Raw genomic sequence first — 25,304 nt, 5'->3', positions numbered from 1 at the left:
TACAGTGAATAGAAGTAATTTTGCTTTTTTTTTGATAATTTTGACCCTCTTTAATGTTTTTTAATTTTTAGCACCATTCTCCCCTTTAAATAAAGTTGCTGCACTATTAAGTGCCCTGCTGGGGGGGAAATGATAAACGTTTACCAACTACCAAACAAGCCAAGCTGGTACAGCAGAAACAATTTTGTAATTACCACATTAAATGTAAATGATGGAGAAGTGTTTGTTTTTCAAACTATAGCATTAAGACATTGAGAAAATCTCATGAAGCTGAATAAAAATGACAGCTTTGGTTCAAGCTAGATTTTTCAGTAAGGTAGAGAGAGCTGTTAAGTCTCATGGGCTAATATTAAGTGTATTTAATGCAAGTAAGAATAAATAAATAAATAGTTACATTACATTACCTCTGGGTAGGGCCTCAAAACAGCCTCAGTTCTTAATGGCGTGGATTCCACCAGATTTTGGAAGCTTTCCTCCATGTCATTTTGGTGCATGACACGATGCATAATGCAATTCCTATAGATTTATTCAGGACTGTAGTGTGGGTCCAGATTCTGTAGGATGTTCTGGCCTTACTCTCCATTTATCAGACCAGGTTGCATTCGTCCTGAGCCCACTGCAGTCTCACCTTTTCAGTGTAGTCTTCTGTTTTAGAGCTACAAAAAATAAAAATAAAAAACCTTTAATTGAATAATCGATGGTTTACATGGTTTCTCCAATGTGTGAATCACTACACTTTTTTTTTCTGGAAAAGGGCCATCCAGACCTCCTCCTCCTCCTCCTCCTCCAGCACATCATTCGGTAAGCTCAGCTGGGGTTTGTGTTTGCTGTATGAACAAACAGCTGTGTGTCGCTCATGGACTACCTTCAGAAAAACAAGGCAGCAGAGTGAAGAATAGACCTATTATTACACCCGCGGACATTTTGAATACACGGTAAGGGAAGTCCTTCATATGTGAGCATCCAGATCCACCACTGATCCACATACCGTGGGTAATAAATAAAACGCCATGCTGGGTTTAGAACGCGGTCGTGTTTACAAGGGACAGGAAAGCTTGTGGTGTTTGTATAGCACTGGCGTTGTGTTTATGTCTACTCGTTTTTACAGCGTGTGAATTTTGTATCTGTTAAACGCAAATGTGCTGCAATAATAATAATAATAATAAACAGTGGAAGAAGACTAAGGATAATAGTTCAGCGTGTTGCTCTGTGCTTTAAGTCTGTTTACCAAAAGAGGAACAATACATTTTCACTTGGAGATGTAACCTCCATTTACGCCCAGTTTTTATATAAATGACACCTCTTCAGAAACACTTCATTACTGACAGCTCTGTGTTACAGCATCATGGTGTTGTTGTTACACCCGAATTGTCCACAGTTCATAAACTTACAGAAATATTCTGGTTCAAGAGCATTTTTATTAGACTTCTTGTTAATTACCTTCAGTGAAATTGAGCTAGTTAGCACCTCAGCTGGCAAACAAGACCAATGTTTACCTGATACTGGAAATGTCTTTAGATTATTATTTTTTTTGCTAATGAAGACAGAATAACAGATGAAACAGGTAGTCCATGATGTTGCTATGAACATCTCAGCTTGGTGCTAATGAAAAGGGAGTACCCCAGGACCACTGCTGACTCAATGGTGTCTGTGATGCTGACATGGTATTCTGCATGGCAGTGAGTGAAATAATGTATACTCTTTTGCTGGAATTTATAAACACCTCAGTACCAACGGCTGGGTTGAGAATAATTTGCCAACAGCAGTTCTATTGCATGACCACTGATGAAGGCCTATAGAAACACTATGCATGAAAAATATGAGCTAAAGAATGTAACTGCACACTTACAAGGATCCAGTGATTGACAGAGAGCGATTGTGTATAACAGGAGATCAGCTACAGTCAATTTTATCATAATGTACCTGATGAAACGCACAATGAACATAGCAACGAATAGAGGTCTACTTATTAAACTTTCTCCTAAGTGTTTATTTTCATATCTACTGCTTACTCACAATGAATTGTTATTATACACTCCATTAATTTGTGCATCTCAACAGTGCTCATCAGCTTCTGAATCTACTCCTTTGTGACAGACCTAATTAGTCTTCAGCCAGTGAAGCCTGCAGGTTCAGAGGGCGAAGATTCCTCTGAACAATGACTGATTCAAACACTTCATCCTCATCTGATCCTCTGCTGCACAAACCCCACAATCCCCTCCCAGTCTCCTTCCCTTTTCTGAGAGGGGGCAGTCATGTCTGGGAGAGGAAACCACCACAAGCTGGGGAGCCACATAGTCCACTTCCCACAAAGCGCAATCGTTCCTATTCTGCGTAAGTTAGATCAAAACACTTTGTGTTAGAGAAATACTATGAAACCTGGGAGTTGGAGCAGTTTTGACTGTGCATTGTTTCTAAATGTGTGACAGAATTTTGCTTTGCTTTCAGTAATGCATCCTAGACACTTTTCTCAATCATTGTATCTGTTTTTTCAGCACTGTGAGATCCAGGTCTGGACCCATTTTCAAGGGAGTCTGCAAGAACTTCTCGAGATCCCAAGGACATGGTTTCATTCGACCTACTCATGGAGGAGAGGATATATTTGTCCACATCTCAGAGTGAGTACACTGTCAGAGGAGTTATCATGTACTGCTCTGGACACTAGAATAATCCATGCATTTGTTAAAAAATAAAAGCCAACAGGTCACTCCTTGTGCAGCGCAATGCTCACCATTTACTGAATAAAAGAATAACGTTCATCATTTTGTTTATCAGCATCGAGGGTGAATATGTACCAGTGGAGGGGGATGAAGTGACCTACAAAGTGTGCCCTGTTCCACCGAAGAATCTAAAGTTCCAGGCTGTAGAAGTGGTAATCACTAACCTTACACCAGGAGCCAAGCATGAGACATGGTCTGGACAAATTATCAGCTCATAGCTCAGACATTTAGTCTTACTAGAATGAAGAACAGAATTTTGGCCAGTTTGAATCCTATTTGGATTTGGGGCTGTGTAATATTTGGCTCTTAACCTTAGCAAATATGTGCTATAAACTTGGAAGGTTGTCTAACTAACTGGAGTTAGTGGCAGGTTTGACCGAGCATTTAGAATGGCAGTAGAAGTAATGTAAAAATTATAGAAGTTTCCATTAAGTTAGCATTGGCATTGTGTGTCTGTCTGTCTGTCTGTCTGTCTGTCTGTCTGTTTATATTTATTTATTTATTTATTTATTTATTAGGGTGAAATTGATTTCATTATATTATTGCATTGTACCTACATACTACTGACAACCAAATTCTTACTGTTTTATGGTTAAACAGTGATAATTATGCTTTTAATAATTAATATAAAATATAATAAAAATATACAATTTCTGTAAGTGGAAATTTTAATTACCTTGCCTATCTGTCAGAAATGGACTAAGTACTGATAAGTTGTACGTAAGTAAATGTACTCAATTAAAATGTTAATAATTGTATCCTGACATTCCACATTACAATAGATTAGCTATATTTAAAGGCACATGGTTAGTTATAGCACGGACTACATTGTGTAACATGACAAAATTGGATTGTGAGAAATATTTCAAGGTCTAAATAAAGAATGAATCCAGTTTTAGGTATGGGTAGAGAAGTATTCAGTTACAACAGCAGTCATTTTTTTTGTTAATATCCCAAAATAATAATTAAATATAATAACAAAGTACTACTCAAAGAAACTTTTAAAAAATTGTAAACGCCTGCTCATATTTATTTGGGAATTATTTATTTTGTATTATTTAAGAGCATTGGTAATGCTCACAAACCTCATCTGTATGATAATGAGCTGTTCACTAGCGAAATGTAGTTTTTGACATTGCATTGTCAGTGTCGGCCCTCATCTGTAACAAATTGGATGTGCATTTTAAGAACAACAAATTAAATAAACATAAAATAAACAATGAATGTGACAAAATACCTGCTCACATTCACTTCTTTCCCACCTTTATTGTGCCGTAATTTTATTGTCAACACTGTTATAAGAATGTTTGTTTGAATTAACTGTTGTCTGACCATACATGAGTTTGATCGTTCTGATACAGTGAAGATATAACTCTTACTGAAAATGTATGTAAAATTTGTGAATAGTCATTTCAGATTTGTTTATATACATCTTTGATAAGAGCCATTGTCTGTAAGTTTCTTAACAAGCTATGGTGACTTAAGTCACCAGCTCTTAATATGACCTTTAATGACTGTTTTAATGACTCACTTCATCATTGTTTTAATGTCCTTTGATCAAATTCCATAAGCATTTTGCACCAATTGACAATTTAGACTCTACAAATAAAACCATGCTATAGATGTGCTTAGTGTGCCCTTGCGATCTGTCTTCATTACTCCAACTGTAACACACACTCAGTGTTGTATAAAGTACTAGAAAGCAATACTTGAGTAAAAGTACAAGTATCGTACTAGAAAAAGACTTTGGTAGAAGTGAAAGATACCTTTTAGAATATTACTCAAGTAAAAGTCTTAAAGTATCTGATATACACTGTACTTAAGTATCAAAAGTAATTTTCTGATATTTAATATACGTAAGTATTTGAAGTAAAAGTAAAAAGTAAAATTTCAGCGATTTTCGGTAGGCATAAGAGCAGGGGCGGTTCTAGGATTTCTTCTTTAGGGGGTTTAGCCCTCAGTGAGAATTTAAAACAAGAAGAGTTTTATATTATATATTATATGACTACATAGTAAGCCAAAAGTTATGGTATTATTTAAAAGGGCAAAAGTGGACACCAAAATTTTATGCATGATGTAATGATGCCAGTCTTGAATCAAATCAGTTCATGTATGTGTGCATTCTCTACAAACAGTGTGTCCAATGAATGCAGTCATTAATAAAAAATATTCACAAGACAAAGACCAAATCAATAAATGTTATTTTTATTTAGTATTGAATGGATTGTTTGCGTTAATATTTTGTTTGTGCTACTACTCTGGTAATAAGAATAGTGAAATTTCACTGCTTTTGGTTGCCGTCTTTGCGGCTTTCCGCCAATTAACGTTACAGATAAACGCCTCCAGCTCTGACTGCGCGTGCACGGTGCGTGTGCCTGTGCTTCTCCGTAGAGCTTGTGGAGCGTAATGCAATCTAGGAGCAGTGATTCGCCAAACCTTCCTTATTGCAGTCGCACACATTTCTTCTGATTTTAGTTTGTAGTAACGAGCAACGTAGATGCTTAGTGGAAATATAGCGGAGTAAAAGTATACATTTTATCTAGGAAATGTAGTGGAGTAAAAGTGAAAGTTGACTTAAACTTAAATAGCGAAGTAAAGAACAGATACGAGAAATTTCTACTTAAGTACAGTAACGAAGTATTTGTACTCCGTTACATTACAACACTGCACACACTGCATAGAAGTGTTACAGGTACCGGCTGGCACCACATAAACAGCGTATATGCTCTCTCTGGAAACAGGAGAAATAAATCAGACAGGGCAAACTCTGCATCCATTTTCTCATCTCGCTCAGTAGAAAGAGGAAAACCACAACTGACGCAAAGCCCCCTGGAGCACGATAAGCGCCATATTACCCCCCGCTGGCGAACTCCACAATTACTTCTGACATTTATAAAAAATGTTTTAGTGCAAGGATGGTGGGACCAGGTTCATTACCCCTGACAAATATTCACAAACATTAATTATAAAGTTATAGAAACTACCACAAATGTGATAACACTTTAGTGGGCATCACACGCTCCCTGACAGAGAAGAATGGCTCCCGACATTTCCAAAAACTTTTATCTCAAAACCATTTAACTTTTTTCAATTCTTAACTTTAATTCTCAAACCGCTATTCAACAAACAAACGTGGTAGATGGAATGTATGTGGCTGGTGTTTGGAAAGGGTATGGAATGTATGGTGTCCTGGAGTGAAAAAGTGGATGTGAATATGGCATGCAAAAAGGTGGGATGTATGGAAAGAGTGAGTGTGCAGGTGTAGTGTGATGAGATGCTTCTACGACAGGTATGTAGGGTGCTGTGTATACGGTCACTGAGTTAACTGCGGCGTGTGTCTGGACTGATGGCTCCCCTAATGACTCATATGTGAGAAAACGGCATGGCCTTTTCTCACGAGCAGACCTTCTAACGTCTAACTGAGTGTGCTCTACATGAGGGGTCAAAGGTCGAGCTTCTAAGTCAGAGTCTTGGTGTCCATTGTTTTCCTCCCCTTCCACAGGTCCAGGTTTTCATCAACGTGGCGTCTCTTCTCAATAGGATTTGGTAAGTGTACAGGTACAGTAGGGCTTTCTCTCCTTACAGGTGCTGGTTCTGACCCCCGAATCTCCCGGGTCTTTCCTCTATCCTTTTGGTCTTTCTCCTTAACCAGTATCCCGAGCCAGAATCAACATCCGAATCATTTTCACTGTCCTCACTCGTGTCTGCTTGTCTTTGAGTGTCTCTCATTCTCTCTTGGTTTTGTCTGTTATGTGTTTTCTTTTCAGGGATAGATCTGGTGTTAGGTGGAGTGACGTCGACAGGTAAGTCGTTCACCAGCAACAGGAGATTACGGTGCAGTGTCCTGCTTTTCTGTTTATCTCCGGTTTCAGGGTAGACAACATACACTGGGTTCTCCGCAAGTTGACGTTCGACTATGCATATAGTCTTCTCCCAGTATGTCCTTAATTTTCCAGGCCCTCCATGTTCACTGAGGTTCCGGACCAGAACTCTGTCCCCTGGTTGCAGTACAACCCCTCTTGCTCTCTTGTCATACGTCACTTTTCCTCTTGCACTAGACTTTTTGCTATTCTCACCAGAAATACGGTAGGCTTCTGACATCTTTTTCGCCCATTTCTCTGCAAATCCTCTAGGTGAGTATGGTTCAGTTTCTCCAGTCAATCCAAACAGCAAGTCGACTGGGAGATGTGGGTGGTGGCCATAGAGGAGAAAAAACGGTAAGTAGCCAGTTGACTCATGCCTGGTGCAATTGTATGCGTGTATGACATGCGGGAGGTGATCCTTCCACAGTAGTTTCTCACTATCAGTCAATGTTCTTAACATCTGGAGGATGTTGCAATTCAGCCTCTCAGCTGGGTTGCCTTGTGGGTGATAGGGCGACATCCATGAGTGGCCAACCTCTGACAACTTCTGTAATAATTGGAACAGTTTGTTCTCAAATTCATGACCCTGGTCATGATGTAGTTTGGATGGATATCCGAACCGGGGTATGAAATCATTGAAGATACGCTCAGCAGCTGTCTTCCCGCTCTTGTTCTTCGTAGAATATGCCTGGGCAAATCTAGTGAAATGATCAAGTGCTACTAGAATATATTCATATCCCCCACAACTGGTTTCCAGATGCAAATAGTCAATACACACAAGCTCTAGAGGGAAGTTAAATGTGATGCTGCCCATAGGAGCTCTTGTGTGTGTCGTGTGTTTCTTAGACCTGATACAGGGACATTTTCGGGTGACATAGCCTTCAATTTCTTTAGCCATGAAGGGCCAGTAAAACCTTTCCTGAGCAGGATGAAGCACTCTTTCCATGCCTACATGACCCATATCATTGTGTAGGTACTTCAGGGCAATCGGCCTGTGTTTCAAAGGGAGAACTAACTGCTTTTGCTGGTTCGTCCTTCGGTGAAGGAGGCCGTCTTCAAGTTGCAACTTACTCCACTCATGCAGCAGCTTTCGGGTGGCTCCACTTACAGTTTGGCGTGTGTCATCTGTCAGTTTTGTGTTTGACTCTTTTAACTCAATAATCTTGCCTATTGCTTGATCCTCTCTTTGAGCCTTAACAAGATCATCATGGCTGATAGTTGGCAGGTGACAATGAGGTTGTGGTGGAGGATCCGGGCAACACATGTTAAGCGCTGCAACCCAGGCCACATCCTTCCGTTCTGCTGCCTGACTCCCATCCCATGTAGCACGCACTGCCTCGTTTGAGAACTCCTCTGTACAAGCCACCTCATATTTCTCAATGTCCAAGGGGAGTCGAAACAGTGTGTCTGCATCCACATTTGATTTTCCAGACCTATACCTGATGTCAAACTGGAAATCTGAAATCTTATCGTGCTCCAGGGGGCTTTGCGTCAGTTCGGTCCACTTTGCGGTTTTCCATTCTGGCGCTGATAGAGAACAGCCCCTAGGCCCTGGTCTGAGGCATCTGTATGCAGCGTGAAAGGTAGGTTGAAATCAGGATACGCTAAGACAGGTGGGGTTATAAGGAGGGTGACCAGTTGCCCTAAAGCTTTCTGATGTTGAGTGATTCAATCAACAGGTGTTCGGGAGGGCAGCTGTGGGCGTTTGGTGGTTTTCCCATGTGTTTCCCTGACTTAGTTTGGAGAAGCTCATAGATTGGCTTTGCGATCCTGGAAAAATCCTGGATATAGGAGCGATAATATCCCAAGAAGCCGGTCAGTTTCCTTACTTCACCAACTGTCTGTGGTGTCTTGCTTGTCAATGTTTTGACTGCTTCAAGGTCCTGTGGGTCTATCTTGACACCAGCAGCTGACACAAGGCGCCTAACGTACCTGACTTCTTGTCTGAAGAGCTCACACTTCTCAGGTCTCAGTTTTATGCTGTTGAAGAGCCTGGAGCAGTTTGCGGAGGACGTCCACATGTTCATCGAATGTTCTCACATAACAGAGCACGTCATCCAGATAAGGGATACAGCATTCATCCCTGAGGGTGCCTAGCACCTCCTCCATGCTCCGCTGAAATGCTGCTGGAGCATTTGAGAGTCCAAATGGGATACGGACCCATTCATAGAGGCCCCACGGGGTGACGAAGGCAGTCAGGTGACGGGAACCCTCGGCGATGGAACCCTGATGGTAAGCTTTTCCCTGGTCTAGGATGCTAGGTCAGGTCTTATATTCTGGGTAGTGGATGTTGATCAGGCACAGTCTTTTTGTTCAGGAGGCGATAATCAATACAAAGACGTAGGCTGCCATCCTTCTTCCTAACACAGACAACTGGGGCAGCATATGGGGACTTGGATTTAACAATCCAGCCTCTCATCAGCAGCTCCTGCACGTACTCCTTTACCTTTTAAAACAGTGGCTTTGGGACTGCCGAGTATGCTCTCTGTACAGGGATTTCATCTGTGAGGGTAATCGACATTTGTAAACTTGGTATGCACCCAATATCATCGCTGTCACGTGCGAAAGCTCTGGCTTCTTCACACAGCATTGTGTTGACTTTTTCCCTTTGTTTATCATCAAGGTGACTGAGGTCAATGGGAGGTTGCCATGACGATGATACAGCACTATTAACAGTCACTGTGGGTTCGTGACCTGACCTGCTTGGATAACCATATCCTGTCTGCCTGTCCGTAGGCGCCCGCACAGCACAGAGGGATTGCTGGTTTGGATGAAGCTCACCATTAGCTCTGCCTTCTCTGCTGGTATACACAAGGCATTACAGAGCAGGACAACGAGGTTTGAAATCAGCTTTTCAGGTTGTTCTTGTATCATCTCTTCCAGCACGTTGAAACCCAGCAGTGGCCTCTCCAGAGCAAGACTGCTGACAAGAAAAGGCACAGTGATTGACAGATTAGGGTCCTCATTCCCCATCAAATTGACTGTAAGGGCAACCCAGCCATCAAACGGGAGGACATCACCGTTCACTGCATACACCCTTAACTCGTCTTCGTCACCTATAATGTCACTAAGTGGCCTAACGGGGGTGTCAGGTAGATATTTCCTCTTCCAGTTTCTATCAATCATACTGACTTGAGCTCCAGTGTCTAGCAGAGCACTGACTGCTAATCCATTTAGGTTACAATGGGTGAGAGCACTCCTTCCAATGAGTTTGGCTAGACGTTCCCTTTTGCTGTGCGGTAAGTCATAAGTGAATGGATTGGTTGTCTTGTTTGGTTGTTTCCGTCTCTTTCCCATTATTTTGTCTTTTTCAGTCTTTCAATTCCAGGTTGATCAGTGTGACAAGTGTCAGGTTGGGACGATCGCTGAGACCCGGTCACTGTTTGTCCCTCGGCAGGGACCGGTTCCAGTTTCCCTGACGTGTTGGTCTCTTTAGACAGCCCACTGCCCGGTGGCCTTCTTCACCACAGTGGAAACAGTGAGGGCAGTTGGAACGATTTTGCTCCACGCACAGCCATATGGTTTCTGTCTCCGGCGATCTCATCTACCTTTCCCATTGTGGCTGAACTGTCCTGCCACCTGTGTCTGCATTGACTGCCTCATGAGCTCAACTGTACTTGTAAGCTGTTCAAGTTTTTCTGTTAACTGCTGAATCACATCTGTTTTGGTGCCTTCTCCTTTACACTAGGACACTGTGCAGCATTAACTTCAGACTGAGCACTGTGCACATTTGTTAGTCTTTGGCGGGTGGCGGGACCTAACCTTCGCTGCCTTTCACTTTCATCACACATCACTTTCTTCATCTGTTTTAAGATTGCCTCATCCGATGCATCCGAAGCAATGGCTTCAGCTCTCTGCGGACATCATCATGTTTATGACCTAGGCCCTGATACACGGTGTGGAGAAACACATCCTGCACTGTGCTTGCACTGTACTTGACCTCTGTGTCAGCATGTTTGGAGGCCAGTATGATCTTCTGTTTAAGTCCCATGACTCTGTATAGGAACTGCTGAGGTGTCTCATTGTCTTTTTGTTTGGTGCCTATAAGTTCCAGGAACAGCTCGGTGTTACTTTGCTCACCAAGGTGGGAGCGGAGGAAAGCTTTAAGCTCTTCTATCATCAGATCATCCTTATTCATCAACATGTCTTTAAAAGTTCCTGGCTTGATGACTTTAAGGACGGCTATTACAACCTCTGCATCACTGAACTGCTCCTCCATCTGCCGACAGACACTGTTATTGCTGAGTTCTGACCCCTGGTCCCCAATCTGACCCCCCTGTATCTTCAGCAAACTGCGATGAAGGTAAGACAACTCTCTTAAGGAGAGCAACTTGTCTTGTGTTAATGGTGTTGCATGTTCACTTAAACCTCTGGTGCCTGCTACATTACTACTCTGTGTGGTGCGTCCTATCTTTACAGATGACTGAGGTACAGACTGTGGAGTGGGTGTGTGTTTGCATTGCATAATTTATTTACTCAGCTCCTCATAACTAGCAAGTATTTTCTGCAGCTCTGTGTCATGTGTGTTACTAGCTGTAGATGGTGCCATGTGGGTTGTATTAGTAATCCCAATATGGGTAGCATCACTATCATCAGTTGGGTTAACATTATCATTAGCATAACTTACATCCCCACTGCCCGATACATCAACTGCTACAGCAACTTGTGAAGTATGACCCTGAAGGACTATGTCAATTAAATCCCTTAAGTTTAATAAGTGTGCCATCCCAGAATCCTCTAACTCCAATAAAGACTCACTGGACATCAAACCGCAAATGTACTCAAAACAACCCTCCTCATCTGTCGACTTGACGCAAAACTCGTCCATTCCTGGCACTGGACCCACTGACTTGGCAATCTGGAACAGTTCATCTACAGAGAGCGTGAGAAAGGTCTTTTTGATGGCCCACACCAACCTTTTCCTCTCACCATCCGCCATACTGCTTCCCAATTCCTTGCGTTTGGTCACAAGAGTCTCGGATCACAATTCACGCTCTGTTCTTGATGAGTGGTGATTTCAGCACAACACCGTCATTAGTCTCTATTCACTACAGGTAACCTCTTCATCCGTAGACAGCATCGATAGTATCTGGAGATCTTTTTCACTGGCTGCAGCTCGCTGGTTGCATCAGGTCACTTTTGGTCCAAGGTTGCAGTATCACTGTATCAGCTTCCGGCCACAAGGTGGAAGTGATCCCGGACGAGCCCCGAATAAACTATTACAGGTACTGGCTGGCACCACATAAACAGCGTATATGCTCTCTCTGGAAACAGGAGAAATAAATCAGACAGGGCAAACTCTGCATCTCTCAGGGCATTTCTCATCTCGTTCAATAGAAAGAGGAAAACCGCAAAGCGGACCGAACTGACGCAAAGACCCCTGGAGCACGATAAGCGCCATATTACCCCCTGCTGGCGAACTCCACAATTACTCCTGACATTTATAAAAAATGTTTTAGTGCAAGGATTGTGGGACCAGGTTCATTACCCCAGAACAAATATTCACAAACATTAATTATAAAGTTATAGAAACTACCAAAAGTGTGATAACACTTTAGTGGGCATCACAAGTACAGCAAAGGTTACCACATTACATGATTTAAAGTATCTTAAAAACATTTCTTGTTATACTAGTTTGGGCTATGTTAGAACTTCATATATACATGTGCAAAAGTTTGGACACTGTCCTAAATCAGTACTACTGTGTTACTTAGTGACACTCCGTTTGGCAGATACCACAGCATGCAAATGCTTTTAGTCAGTGATTGTTGCAAAAGAGTTTCATTTTTACTTTATCAGTCTACATCAATTGTTTTCAAAATTTTATGGCTTATGTAGATGTTGTTTTGAATAGGTACATCAGTCAATCATTTTTGTGATGATGTTGCAGTTAAGGTTTCATTCTGATGACTGTTTCATGCAGATCAATGCTGCAGTGCAGACACTGTTCTCAGCACTCAGGTGTCAGCTAAACCTTGCTACAGGTCCTTAGTGTCATATGGGGTTTGGTTTGCTTTTTTGATGAGCATGTGGTCAGTTCTGCCTTAAGATTCAGTTGATGTTCTATACTTTCTAAAGTATAAACTAGTGAACTATGCATTTAATTTCTATTTGATTATAGAAAGAATGTATATTGTTTTCAGTAGCTGTGCTCACTTAGCAAGATAAGGAACAAGTCTGTGCTGAGAACACCAAACCATGTATAATTTTATGACAGTTTAGTTAATGAGCAGCACAGTAGTTTCATAGCACATCAACCTTTGTACTTTGAGCTTCATTTTACTGCTTTATTGTTTTTCTACCGAGTTTTTAATATAAGAGCAAATAATCAAGGTTAATCTAATGTAAGAATGTTTTATATGAGGCAATAAACGAAAGGCAACTTTAACAAAGATGAAAACATTTAGCTGTTCATGAGCTCCAAAATGGACTCAAACATGTCCAAATGAATGATGCATTCAAACAATTATCTCTTTTTACAATTAGTTTTTTACAACTTCACTTAACTAGCAGTTATGTTTACCTCGGAACTGCAAGGCTGGGTTGCAGTCAGTGGCATAATGATAGCATGTTATCAAAATCACATGACATCATAGATTTCATATCACTGGCCACAGCAGCAGGTGACCTGGTGTCACATAGTGCTGCGGTGCTAATTGAGTAGATGGGAGCAGATCTACAAGACAGGTGTACATGTTTAATAAGAGAAACGTGCTCTTATGTCATCAAGTTCAGATGCAGATCCGATTTATTACACTAAGCTCGACCTTCTTTCCTGTCTATAAGTTTATTAACGAGCAGGTGTTTCCGAGAACAGAAACAACTCTCTTTCAACTGAGTGTCAACTGAGTTTTTTTTTTACGTCGTGTTAATTAAATTTTTTTATTTGTATTTATCTTATCTAGTAGTCAGTGGACTATAGGCTAAAAGACGACGATAAACCAGACACAGAGGACTAAACCGGCATTAGGTTGTAGATTTTTTGATGGATTTTTGCCCATTAAACACTTCGACTTTCTTTTAAAATAATTTATTTATATTATTAACCCTTCAAAAAGCTTAGTCCGTGGTCTTAAATCTAGAACTAGATCCTTAGTTTTTATTCAACGCGATCGTGTTGTACCAGCTGGTAATGAATAATGCATTGTCCAATGCGCTGGCTTTTTACGTGTTTTTTGTGGATTCTTCTGAATGGAAAACAGTCGACAAACCAGTCTTGCCTAAACGGTCAGTACCTGATGAACGTGGTGTTGCTGCAAGACGGCGTGTCCCCCTGGAGTATGAACTTCGTGGAACCAGCGGTAATGAAAGCCATTGAAATGGACGCGGAAATCAATTACAGCAATGGTAGATGTTTTCTCCTTGTAAATAATTTATTCTACACATTTTTAATGTTCCTGTGTGGTACCTATAGGTCCCAAGTCACTGTAATTTGATGAATCAATGATTGACAAATATTATGTAGCGATAATTTGATCTAAAAGACGTTTTATTTTGTCTTATTCGCTCTCTATAGAATATTGATGTTTGGATTAAAAACCTTTTTAAAAAAGGTGACCAGTAATAAATTTATCATTAACCTTAATAATACTAATACAACATAGAATGACTATGATCATGTATATCAGTTATTATAATTATTATAATTATAATTATTATAATTATTATTATTATTATTATTATTATTATTATTATTAACAACAACAACAATAATAACAATATATTTTGTCCAGATAAATGTCTTTTTAACAGAGAGTGGAAACTGTATAATGGTTTGAAACTAAAAAATGAACATGGACATACAGCCATGGATTTAAATTAGTAGTCGTTTATTGGAACTGCTACCCAACCAAATGTGATAAAACTATTTAGGTAAAATATCATCAGAAGCTAAAGTTTTTTTAATGGTTTAACCTTTATGCACATGGCTCAAATGAAAAAAAATATTTAGGTAAAAAAATTATTAAAGGAAAAATTGTTGAGCCTATTAATTCTATGGGAGGCACCTGTCACCTAGTGAAGGGTCACTGCAAAGGTATTCTGTCTAGTTAATAGTCTCTTCAATAAATTTATTTTCTTTGTCCAGCAACACATTGTAATAATCCAATGCAGAGTCTACATTATGAAAGCTTTTTTTTAGCCCAATTTGAATTTTTCTTAAGTAGTGGAGAATGTTGTCAGCCACCATCAAAATAGGGAAATCTTTAGGTGTTTTTTGGAATAACAGTGTATAATGACTCCAGTATAGTTACTTAGAAACTATACTAAGTAACTATATTAAGTAACTATTCACACATTATCATGTTACATCATGTATCAAACATATCATGATACATATTTTCAATAATTTGTCACTGTGTTTTTTTTAGATGTGACTCGCAATCTGACTGCTACCTACAATGGGTTTCAAACTGTTTATTACCGAAATAAAGGCTGCAGCAGCAGCGCCTGTGAGGGAGTAGAGATCTTGATAGACTTGACGGTGAGAGCTCATTTTAGGCCATACTAAAACATGGTTAATCCCTCTGTTCACATTGGTTAACCTCATCCCCACTATTCTGTGTTAGAACTCAGGAATGATTGGCTGTGCTCTGCTGGGACCATCCTGTACCTATGCAACTTTCCAACTGGTGGAGTGAGTTACACTGAGATTCATAACTTTGGCCCTAACTCAGAGCAGTGACCTAAATCCATAAATTGTACCAAAATTTATGTGGGGAAATTTGCATGTGTTCAGACTTTGAATGGCTCCTACTCAATTTTTTATAGCACTCTATTTCTTATGCAAATAATTTGCTTGTAGTTCATGAGTCTAAGGTTGCCAGATTTTTCATGAGTAAACGTGACTTAGATTGGTTTCAACAGTGTCTAGACCAGGGCTATTCAATTAGTCATGTGGGCCAGTTCATGAAATGCATCCCAAATGAGGGCCCAGAGAAATATGGCTTACAATATGAGGAGCACATGTGTAGTATTTTTGCACCTTAAAACACCCAAGTAAACTTTTTTCCCCTACATTTAAACATGCTTGTGTTGTATTTTGTGTATTTTGCTGGTCTGTGTGGGATGTGTGATTACTTGTTTTAATGGCATTCACCGAACCCAATTTTTGTAAAAAAAAAATGTCACTTCATAACTGTAGGGTCCGTTGTCTGACTGAACTAGGTATATTATAGTGATGTCTTTTCACACTAGGCTACTTGAAGGACCGGAACAAATTACATCGAAGGCTTCCTTGGATTCACCCAGCGGGCCGTCATTTGTATAACCCGGGTCAAGACTACATTTATGTTTATTTGAATCCGAAAATTAGGAATTCAAAATGCAAAATGGCTTTTCTTTTTGCTCTCAGTTGTAATTTGATGTCAAAAAAGCAAGAGACAAAATGAAAAATTGGCAAGAGTTAAACAAATATTTAACATGAATGTAATATATTGTGAATGTAACAAATGGTTACAAATTGATTTAATTTAACAATATGGCTTTTATAGCTTATAAAATTATAAAGCACTTGATTTACTTGATTTCATCCTATTATTTTTCTTCTGCACACAATTTAATGAAGCAATGAGATAATGAAATGTCATGAAATGACATTAATTGTTATGAAATGTCTACACGTGACTTAATCGCTTTTATCCGGCTTTTAATTTGCCATTTTGAATTGTTAATTGTCAAGAATGAATAAAAGAATGCCAGTGTTTTAATTCACCATATTATACTGTAAAAAAAACATGCCAGTTCACTTTAAGTGTTGCAGATAAGATACCCGATTCTGATGCTGTCTTCACTGACGCACTCGGTGAGAAAAAAGATGTTCATGCATTTGGATGATAGCTATTAATTAAATTAAAAGGTCATATGTATGCATTTCTATTAGTCTAAAATTGGCATTCTACGTTTTATAAGGCCAGAAGACGAATTTCAGCATGGCACATTGTGGTTACATGAAAATTACAGACATTGATGCTGGACTTAACACCTTCTTCTCACTTAAACCAATATCAAGCCAGAAAATCATTTTGGTATGACATCCACATTATTTGCTGTAACTGAGTTCTAAATAAGGCCATTTGCTTGAAATTAGTTTTCTCAAAAATGGCTAGACTGTGCTCTTTATTGGAAAGACATTTTAACCTCCTGAGACTCCTGAGCTACTGTTGTATACATTACAGTTTCTATTGACTGTTTCTCTTAATTCATAGCTGATAACTATAAATTTAATCAGTGTTTTCAAGGAAGCAGTTTGGCAAAAGATTTATACCTAACAGTCCTCATATAAGGTTGGTACAATAAATGTATATAGACAATGAAGTGTGAGAAAATGTTATGTCCTCATATGAGGACATTTGGGTCTCAAGAGGTTAATACTATTACTGTTGAAACTTGTGCTTCACATTATATCCTTGAGTTCAAATTAGTAACATATTTGTTCAAGTTATGTAAAGATCTGCTACAGTTTACAAGACCTTTCTTCTAATGAAAATATTTGATTTTATTGTATGTTACTTGGTCTTTGGCAGCACTGATGTTGGTCTAGACGTCAATATGCCCATCATCTCAGCGGGGAGCTTTGGCCTGTCCTGTGACTACAAGGCTAACCTCACTCGCCTCCTTCCTCCAGCTCGAAAGGTCTCCAATTTCTTTATCAACTTCTGGAGATTCTCTGATGATATTAAGCCTTCATGGAATAAGACATACCTCTACAAAAAAATCAATAACACAGAGGACTGCTTTTGGTGAGTTAACTAAATGTTCTTTGCATGAAACAAGCTAGACCTTGGGGGTAGATTTAGTTCAGTTCATGCAATATTGACCTGAAAATGTATTTAGTTACTTGTGCTTTAACAGTGAATGTATTAGCTTATCATGTGACAAAGATGCTAAAAAATTAATATTACTTTCTCCTTTTGACTAGGTACATGAATGCCCTAGAGGTTGCCTCAGGCTCCTTTTCTTCCAGTATTGAGAAGAGAGTGGTGCTTCGAAAAGAGGAAGACGTCAGCGCGGCATTGAAAAATAATAGAGAAAGTAACTGTAAGAATAAATTCCATGCTTTTGTTTTGTATTATTGCCTTTTCTTTTAAACAGGCAGAATGCTTTTTTCCACCATTAACCAGTGTCTGCTACAGTGTTTATTTTATGTGGAACTCCTGATGACATCATGGATTTGAAGAACGGCTCTCTGGAGGCTTATGCTCAAGTTGCCTTTATTCTCATTGATCTGTACAAGTCAGTTATCCACCAATCACTGATGTTTCACTTCTTCCACTATTCTTCTTCAAGTATTTTGAGTGTTAGTCTTCTTCAGTGTACTCATGGGGAACAATGTAGGAAATTAAACATTGCCATATTTCTCTTTTTAGTGATCAATATTACCTTGAATCATCCAATGATGCTATGAAGAATGTCTTGGTCCTGACAATGCCTAATATTCGCAATTACAACATAACCTCCAATAATACGGTCAGAGGATTTGCTGCTTTTTTGCTGATTTGCTGCTTTTCTACTTCTTTATTATGCATATGTGTGCTTTGCACTTTACAGAGTAATCGCACACTTTTCTGTTGCCAATCCATAAGCCACAAAACTTTCTTATAAGGATGTCATACATGTTTTATTACATCTGTTTCTTCATGTCTGTTTTTTTTTCTTGCTGTCTGTAGATGAATGATTATATTGCTGCATATCATGATGCAGTGCTTCTATTCGGGCAAGTGATGAGGCAAATTTGGAAGACTCCTGTCATGGATGTAGACAGTGTCAACATTAGCTATTTCAGAAATGTGTCATTTAAAGGTCAACATAATATAGACTTCCTAATTAAGTCTCAGTTACAGTTAGTTAAATCATAATTTTAATCTGTGTGAATATTACATGTTTATGATAACAGGAATTGCAGGAGATTATATGTTAGATGAATATGGGGATAGAGATGTGGTGTTTTCGGTGATTTACACCAACACCAAGAATGAGGTAAGCAATAAATCTTCATCTACTACAAATGAATACACCAGATTTATTTGCCAGGAATATTTTGAAGATGTGGAAATCATTTATAAAGCCACTACTCTGATACTGACAGAGAGCACACACAGCACAACTGGTTGCAACCAATTTGTATTATCAGACATAAACATTTAAGTTCCTCTTTCTGTCCTTCAGTACAAAGTTCTGTATACTTTTGACACCAGCACTAATAAAACAACACTGGTCGACAACAATCCTTCATTCATCTGGCCTGAACAGCAACTTCCTTACGATCGAATTCATGCTAATAACCCAGGTGCTGTGACTTTTCTGATTTAGTTTCTTTTGCTGTTATCAGTTTGACACTGTTGGCGTGGTATTCATGGTTGGCATGATAAAGTTATGCACTAAAAAGTCTTATGTATAATAGGCAAAAATAATGAATTCTTAATTAAACCATGCTTAAAAAGCAAAATCATATGAATGTAATTACTTACAGACCCTTTAACAATGATTTCTAACTCACTTTATTTATGTTCAGGTCTGCCGATGAAGTATATTGTTATCATATCACTGGCTTCCCTTGTGTTGGTTGCGATAGCCACAGTTGCATTTGTCTTTTATTGGTATGGACGTGAGAGATGATCACTATTGCTCCTCCCTGCTGTCACATTTTATTATTTCCTTGTCCAATTAATATTTTAATTGTGTTTGAAGATCATAAAACAAACAATTTCCTTTCTACTTTCCCAGGCAGAACAGGTCATACCGCCATAAACAGAAGCAATGGTCCCACATACCCGTAGAGCTCATTACCCCTGTAAAGTCCAGTGAGAGGAATTTGGTGTCCCTAAAGGTAATGTTTATCACCTATTAATGCCTTAGGGTTTATGCCTTTGAATATTTTTGAACCTTGATCCATTTTCTTTACTTTGGTTATTCTGGTGTTGCAAATGACACAACTCTATAAATATAATGCATAGTCATCAGTATTTGAGGCATAATTTATGTTTTTACTGTGTTAATTTTAACAATGAAAATTTCTTTGTACTTTTCTGTTGGGCCACATTTAATAACACACTGAAACATATGAGCTAAGTAGCTATAGATACCTGAAGATGAACTATTTTACAGAATAAGGCCACGTTCACACTGCAGGTAAAAGTGGCCCAAATTTTTTTGGGGTCAAGTGACCAGGTCAGACTTCTTCAGGAGTAGTGTGAACACTCAAATTTTTTCAAATCAGATCTGGGCCACTTCCATATGTGGTCCTGAATCAGACCCAAATCTGATCTTTTCCAATGTGGCCGCAGTGTGAACAGTCAAGGCGGATTTGATGCGACTTTTACGTCAATCTACATCGACATTCGTCACAATTATGCACAATAATCTTTTTGCGCCGGCGAAACTTTTTTTTTTTTTTTTTTGCGCCGGCGAAAACGTGACACAAACGTGACTGGTAACGTGTGTGTTAAGAGTGTTATATAAAGTGGTTACGTGAACCAGCTCATTATGTTTGCATTGAATACATCACATTATAGCATTACATGATATGTTTGCTTGCACCAGATGATACAACACTTCCTCCATAACCTCGCCAACTTTTTAGCACAACGGCGTGCTGCGTGTGACGTCATTGTTATTGTTCGTTTGCGCATGCGGGTCAGTTCGAAACAGCAAACAGTTCACACTGGTATCTGATATAGGCCACATTTTAAAAGGCAATGTGAACAGCCAAACAAAAAAATCAGATCTGAGCAAAATATCCGAATTGAGCATTAAGACTTGCAGTGTGAACGCGGCCTAAGATCTGTTCACATATTGGGCTTTACTATATGTAATTCATCAAGAAAGGCTGAATCAATCCACATCCATTAACCACATCTAATTAAATATATTTGGAGGTAATAGGTTATTAATTACCTACACTCTCTCTGTTTAATTAGATTGATGAGGATGCCTGGAAAGATACAAGACAGAAGATTCGCAGAGCACGCTATGATAAAAAGGTGCTTTGTCATTATTCCTGTAGCTCTGTCATCAATGTGCCTGTTCAGATAGAAGACTTAACTGCATGTTTGTTGTTTTAGGTTGTTATCCTTAAGGAGCTGAAGCATTCTGATTTCTACTTCAGTGAAGGCCAGAGAATAGCACTCAATGCAGTTAAGCAAACATGTCTTTTTTTCCTTTTGGGATGCTTTGAACTCCATTTGCAAGTTGGTTAATGTATATACATGTGTAGTTGACTCTTTTTTAAGCCAGTCTGGAATAAAAAAGAAATTGGTCTAATATTTAAGAAGCCTCTGACTGGCCAAATATCATATTTAGGAGTTAATTAGAAGAGAAACATTGGGTGTAAATTGATTTAGCTTTGGTGTCAGTCCAGTGCCTTTTTGTCCTTGATGCTAGAGAAAATCAAGCAGCTTCACGGAAGCAAGTTCACAGAAAAAGATATTATAGCCCTACACTAGTCCGGTTCCTCGTTTGGGGCAATAAATTAGCTGTTTATCTATAATATACAGCACGCTAAATAGCAGAAAAGAGTAAAGAATTAATTGAAAGAACACTATCCCTGTGGTGGATGGAGGTTGCTGCGTCATGTTTTGGTGGTTTATTGCTGGAGAATGAATTGGTGCACTTCAGTGTATATGTAAACAGACTAAAAGTGTTTTGACTGATTAAAAATCTGATATAATGAAGTAAAATTAAAATTAGATAAATCTCTAAATCTCTTAACTATTATTTTGCAGTGAGCTTTTATGGAAGTTAAATAGATACCCTAACTGTGAACACTTGTTTTTATATTAAAAAAATTAACTCCTTCTTTGGTCTCCTTTTCAGCTATTACAAATAGATTATTACAACCTAATAAAATTCTATGGTACGGTAAAAATTGATCACGAGGTTCTTGGAGTATTTGAATATGGTGACCGAGGATCTCTAAGGGTGTGTAAAACAGCACAAATCACATGACCTTAAAGTTGAGCATATACTGGTTCAACTCAGATTTACACATATTTTCGATGTCTATTTTCTTTCAGTATGTACTTAATGATAGTATTTCATACCCAGAGGAGACCTTCATGGACTGGGAGTTCAAAATTTCTGTCATGTATGACATTGCAAAGGTATGTTAACATTTATGTATTGTTTGACTTCATAGTTTTGGATGTTTTAGTAACCTAAAGTCTTTAATATACTGCTATGCAGGGCATGTCCTATCTTCACTCGAGCCACATTGAAGTCCATGGCCATCTGAAGTCCACCAACTGTGTCATAGATAATCGTATGGTAGTGAAAATTACTGGCTTTGGTTTTAATACTATCCTCAGTCCAGACAGAGGTAAGGGTTCCTTAGTTGTTACAATCATACTGAACAGACTTTTATTTTTGCTTCAAGTAAAATTGTTTTCTTTCTCACAGATCTGTGGACTGCTCCAGAGCATTTACGCAAAGAGGGCATTTCTCAGAAGGGAGATGTTTATAGTTTTGCCATAATTGCACAGGAAATCATGCTGAGAAAGTGCACTTTCTATACCAAGGCCTGTTCTGACAAAGCTGGTGAGAATGTATAAGCTACACCCCAATCATACACATACTGACCCCTGCTGGAGAACTATTGGTTAGATCTGCTGGTTAGATTTGTGAATACAGTATTCAGTGTCATTGAGATTGTAGTAGCTGACTTTTCTCTGACAAATACCATTATAGAGGAAAAGGTTTATTATAAACATATTATTGAATATCATTGAATATATAAAACAGTCCTTTTCGTTTAACAGAAAAGTTGGTCCGTGTTCAGTATCCCAGAAGGCTGTGTTTTTTCAGGCCAGATCTAAACTTTGAAACTCCAAGTGAAAAAGAATTGGAGGTATATATAGGTGTATGTATATGTGTGTGTTTGTGTATTTTATGCTTATATTAGTTAGGTTTATGATAAATATAGGGGAAAGCAAAAAAGGCTTATCTTTAATTGTGTGTTCTGCCATTAATCCATAATTTCAGGTGTACTTGCTTATCAAATCCTGTTGGGATGAAGACCCTGAGAAAAGACCAGATTTCAAAAAGATTGAAAGCACTTTGGGAAAGATTGTCAGGTAATAACTGTTCTCTCTGTTGAAACAAACTTTAAATACAAAGAGACAGAATGTGGCAGAGGCAGTACACAGTGCAATACAGGATGTAATGCAGTTCATACAGTGCAAAGAGACATTATAAATACTATTTTAAGAGCTTACAGCCTTAAGACACAAACAGTTCTGTCTGTATAAAGATTGGTGAGTAACTGGTGATTATTATGCTAAATTGGAATTATTAAAGAGGTTGTTGTTTTCAATTTTGTCATAGTCCACACAACCAGGCCAATGAGAATTACATGGGGAATCTGATTCGGAGGCTACAGATGTATTCCCGTAACCTAGAGCACCTGGTGGAAGAGCGCACAGCTTTGTACAAGGCAGAGAGAGATAGAGCGGACAATCTCAACTTTATGCTTCTTCCAGGGTAATGTTCAACACTGTAGAGCTTGACTGTCCTCACCTGCAGGTTCAGAAAACAGGAAATTAAACATTTCCACTATTTTTGTTTCAGTGTATTATGAGTGCTTTAAGCTGTGTCAAGTTTCTAGTGACAAAATATTGAACACAACTTGTGTATACTCTAGCCCAGTGGTACGTGCTCTGAAGGAGACTGGCATTGTGCAGCCTGAGCTGTTTGATGAGGCCACTATCTACTTTAGTGATATCGTGGGTTTCACCACACTTTGCCAATACAGCACCCCCATGGAGGTGGTAGACATGCTCAATGACATTTACAAAAACTTTGACAGCATCCTCGACCATCATGATGTTTACAAGGTGCCTCTGCAAATACACTACTATCCCATTCAAACAGTATTTGTGCACAATCTGTTTTTTTGCTTTGGTAAATACGATATTATATTATTTTGTTTGCCTATTGCTGATATAGGTGGAGACAATTGGTGATGCGTACATGGTGGTGTCAGGTCTCCCACGGCGCAATGGAGACAGACATGTGATGGACATTTGCCATATGGCACTGGACATCCTTTCTTTCATGGGCACTTTTGAGTTGCGCCACCTGCCTGGATTGCCTGTATGGATCCGTATAGGGGTGCATTCAGGTATTGTTCAGACAGACACACAGCAGGACTGACTTTAGTGGGATGAGGTGTCCAGGGTGGCATATAAGTAAATAAGTTTAGACTGTTCACAAAAGTTCTGACTCTTCACAAATGTTGTGATTTAGATAGTGTTCATTTTGATTGAATGAAATTAAATAACTACTACTTCTTGTATGCATAGGCCCTTGTGCTGCAGGTGTCGTGGGTCTTAAGATGCCCAGATACTGTCTGTTTGGAGACACAGTGAACACTGCCTCTCGCATGGAGTCTACAGGATTACGTAAGTATCTCACATAAACCATAAATAAATGCATTGTTTACTTTCTGTTCACATGCTTATTTACTTGTATACGTTCCACGCTAAAATTCCATGCAATTAGAGATTGCTTTTTATTGTCTATATCTGACATAGCTTTGAGAATCCATGTAAGTCAGTCAACGATCAACATTATTGAGCGGGCTGACTGCAAATTTGAATACACGAAGCGAGGAGAGACATATTTGAAGGTATGTCTGATTAAAAAAAAAATAGAATTTGTGAATGTATGTAGATCATATTAGTTAATGCATCTACAGAAAAACATCTTTTATTATTATTATTATTTTTACCATTACACTGTTATTTATTTATTTTTTATCTCATTACCATTATCATCATTAGGGTAAAGGCAAAGAGACAACTTACTGGTTAACAGGAGTTACTGGACAAAACTACAACCTGCCTACTCCCCCAACAGCGTGAGTCAGACTTTTCATTCTGTACTTTTTTATTTTCATTACAACAAATAGCTTTCGAATGAATAATTGAATTACAGCAGAAGTTTTACAAACTTATTCTGTGCCCTTGTTGGAATATCTTAATATTCACAAGGGGTTATTCAAACCAGGCTGTTATACAGTGTTCACTGAAGCTGGCATTTCATGTTAAAAAATACGATTATTTGCAATTCCACATTAAAAATAACTACTGTTTCTGAGATTAAGCCTGCAGATACTCACAATACATAAAAGATATAGAGTAAATCTTCTTGTTTGTTGTATTCTCACTTTCATCTCTTTAAAGTGCTCAGAAAATAATTGTGAGCGTCAGTGTTTTATTATTGAAGTTGAACTAAGTTACACTTATAGCTAATCTGCTGTAATCTTCCACTGGTGATGGTAGTGAAAACTTCCAGCGTCTGCAGCAAGACCTGGCAGAGATGATAAAGTGTTGTCTGGAACAACGGTCCCCAAGTCTTGAGAAGAGGAAGACATTTTCAACACGTCAGAGGAAGCTCAGAGGTCAATTAGAGCTGACTGATAGTGAGCAGCCTGAGTACTTCCACCTCGCTACTGTAGACAACCTTAGTACATTCCTTTAACCTGTAAAAATGTTTGTTTCATGTTTATTTCAGAATATTGTAAATAATCTATATTTCACTATCGGTAGCTATTGATTTGCCTTATTTTTGTATGCCATTTGAAATGTACTTTTTGTAATTTTTTTTTTACTCTTAGGTTGTAGTATATGCCTGTATTCCACTTGTAAGTGTGAACAATTTTAAAGCATGTTCTCTATAAATTGTTCAAATTGTTAAACTGTATAATTGTTTAAATTGTTCTCTATAA

General features: G+C 38.7%; 2 protein-coding genes across 5 annotated transcripts; both read left to right on the top strand.

Annotated features, from left to right (window-relative positions):
- The first annotated feature begins 796 nt into the window (after nt 1-796).
- csdc2a (cold shock domain containing C2, RNA binding a) lies at nt 797-4,742 on the top strand. Of its 2 annotated transcripts, none has more exons than XM_060890437.1 (4): nt 797-935; nt 2,062-2,334; nt 2,496-2,618; nt 2,776-4,742. In XM_060890437.1, exons 2-4 carry the CDS (start codon nt 2,159-2,161, stop codon nt 2,936-2,938), a joined length of 462 nt encoding a protein of 153 aa, XP_060746420.1. In that variant the 5' UTR covers nt 797-935; nt 2,062-2,158; the 3' UTR covers nt 2,939-4,742. The 2 variants fall into 2 exon arrangements, with proteins under 2 accessions (XP_060746420.1, XP_060746430.1); XM_060890447.1 differs by having other exon boundaries at nt 2,098-2,334; nt 2,776-4,741.
- An 8,508-nt stretch (nt 4,743-13,250) lies between these two features.
- On the top strand, nt 13,251-25,282 carry gucy2cb (guanylate cyclase 2Cb). 3 transcript variants are annotated; one of them, XM_060859652.1, is made up of 28 exons: nt 14,995-15,065; nt 15,151-15,218; nt 15,779-16,385; nt 16,493-16,608; nt 17,107-17,322; nt 17,502-17,620; nt 17,716-17,815; nt 17,950-18,049; nt 18,250-18,382; nt 18,477-18,559; nt 18,749-18,869; nt 19,095-19,179; nt 19,307-19,409; nt 20,500-20,562; nt 20,644-20,715; nt 21,395-21,499; nt 21,595-21,681; nt 21,764-21,896; nt 21,977-22,114; nt 22,336-22,424; nt 22,559-22,650; nt 22,901-23,056; nt 23,217-23,409; nt 23,522-23,696; nt 23,878-23,976; nt 24,109-24,203; nt 24,358-24,434; nt 24,859-25,282. In XM_060859652.1, exons 4-28 carry the CDS (start codon nt 16,550-16,552, stop codon nt 25,055-25,057), a joined length of 2,892 nt encoding a protein of 963 aa, XP_060715635.1. In that variant the 5' UTR covers nt 14,995-15,065; nt 15,151-15,218; nt 15,779-16,385; nt 16,493-16,549; the 3' UTR covers nt 25,058-25,282. The 3 variants fall into 3 exon arrangements, with proteins under 3 accessions (XP_060715628.1, XP_060715635.1, XP_060715644.1); XM_060859645.1 differs by lacking the exons at nt 15,779-16,385; nt 16,493-16,608 and adding an exon at nt 13,251-13,930 and having other exon boundaries at nt 14,953-15,065; XM_060859661.1 differs by lacking the exons at nt 14,995-15,065; nt 15,151-15,218; nt 15,779-16,385 and having other exon boundaries at nt 16,442-16,608.
- Nucleotides 25,283-25,304: the final 22 nt, after the last annotated feature.

This window comes from Tachysurus vachellii, chromosome 2 (genome assembly GCF_030014155.1).
Source record: "Tachysurus vachellii isolate PV-2020 chromosome 2, HZAU_Pvac_v1, whole genome shotgun sequence".
In the NCBI taxonomy this organism is placed as follows: Eukaryota; Metazoa; Chordata; class Actinopteri; order Siluriformes; family Bagridae; genus Tachysurus; species Tachysurus vachellii.
This window is presented reverse-complemented; position numbering and strand designations above follow the sequence as displayed.

Excerpts from the sequence above, each read along its gene's own strand:
- csdc2a (XM_060890437.1), top strand. The coding sequence starts at position 2,159 with ATGACTGATTCAAACACTTCATCCTCATCTGATCCTCTGCTGCACAAA. Across the intron at positions 2,335-2,495 it reads CGCAATCGTTCCTATTCTGC|CACTGTGAGATCCAGGTCTG; the intron begins GTAAGTTAGATC and ends CTGTTTTTTCAG. Across the intron at positions 2,619-2,775 it reads ATATTTGTCCACATCTCAGA|CATCGAGGGTGAATATGTAC; the intron begins GTGAGTACACTG and ends TTTGTTTATCAG.
- gucy2cb (XM_060859645.1), top strand. The coding sequence starts at position 13,723 with ATGCATTGTCCAATGCGCTGGCTTTTTACGTGTTTTTTGTGGATTCTT. Across the intron at positions 20,716-21,394 it reads AGAGAATAGCACTCAATGCA|CTATTACAAATAGATTATTA; the intron begins GTTAAGCAAACA and ends TCTCCTTTTCAG. Across the intron at positions 24,204-24,357 it reads GAGGAGAGACATATTTGAAG|GGTAAAGGCAAAGAGACAAC; the intron begins GTATGTCTGATT and ends TATCATCATTAG.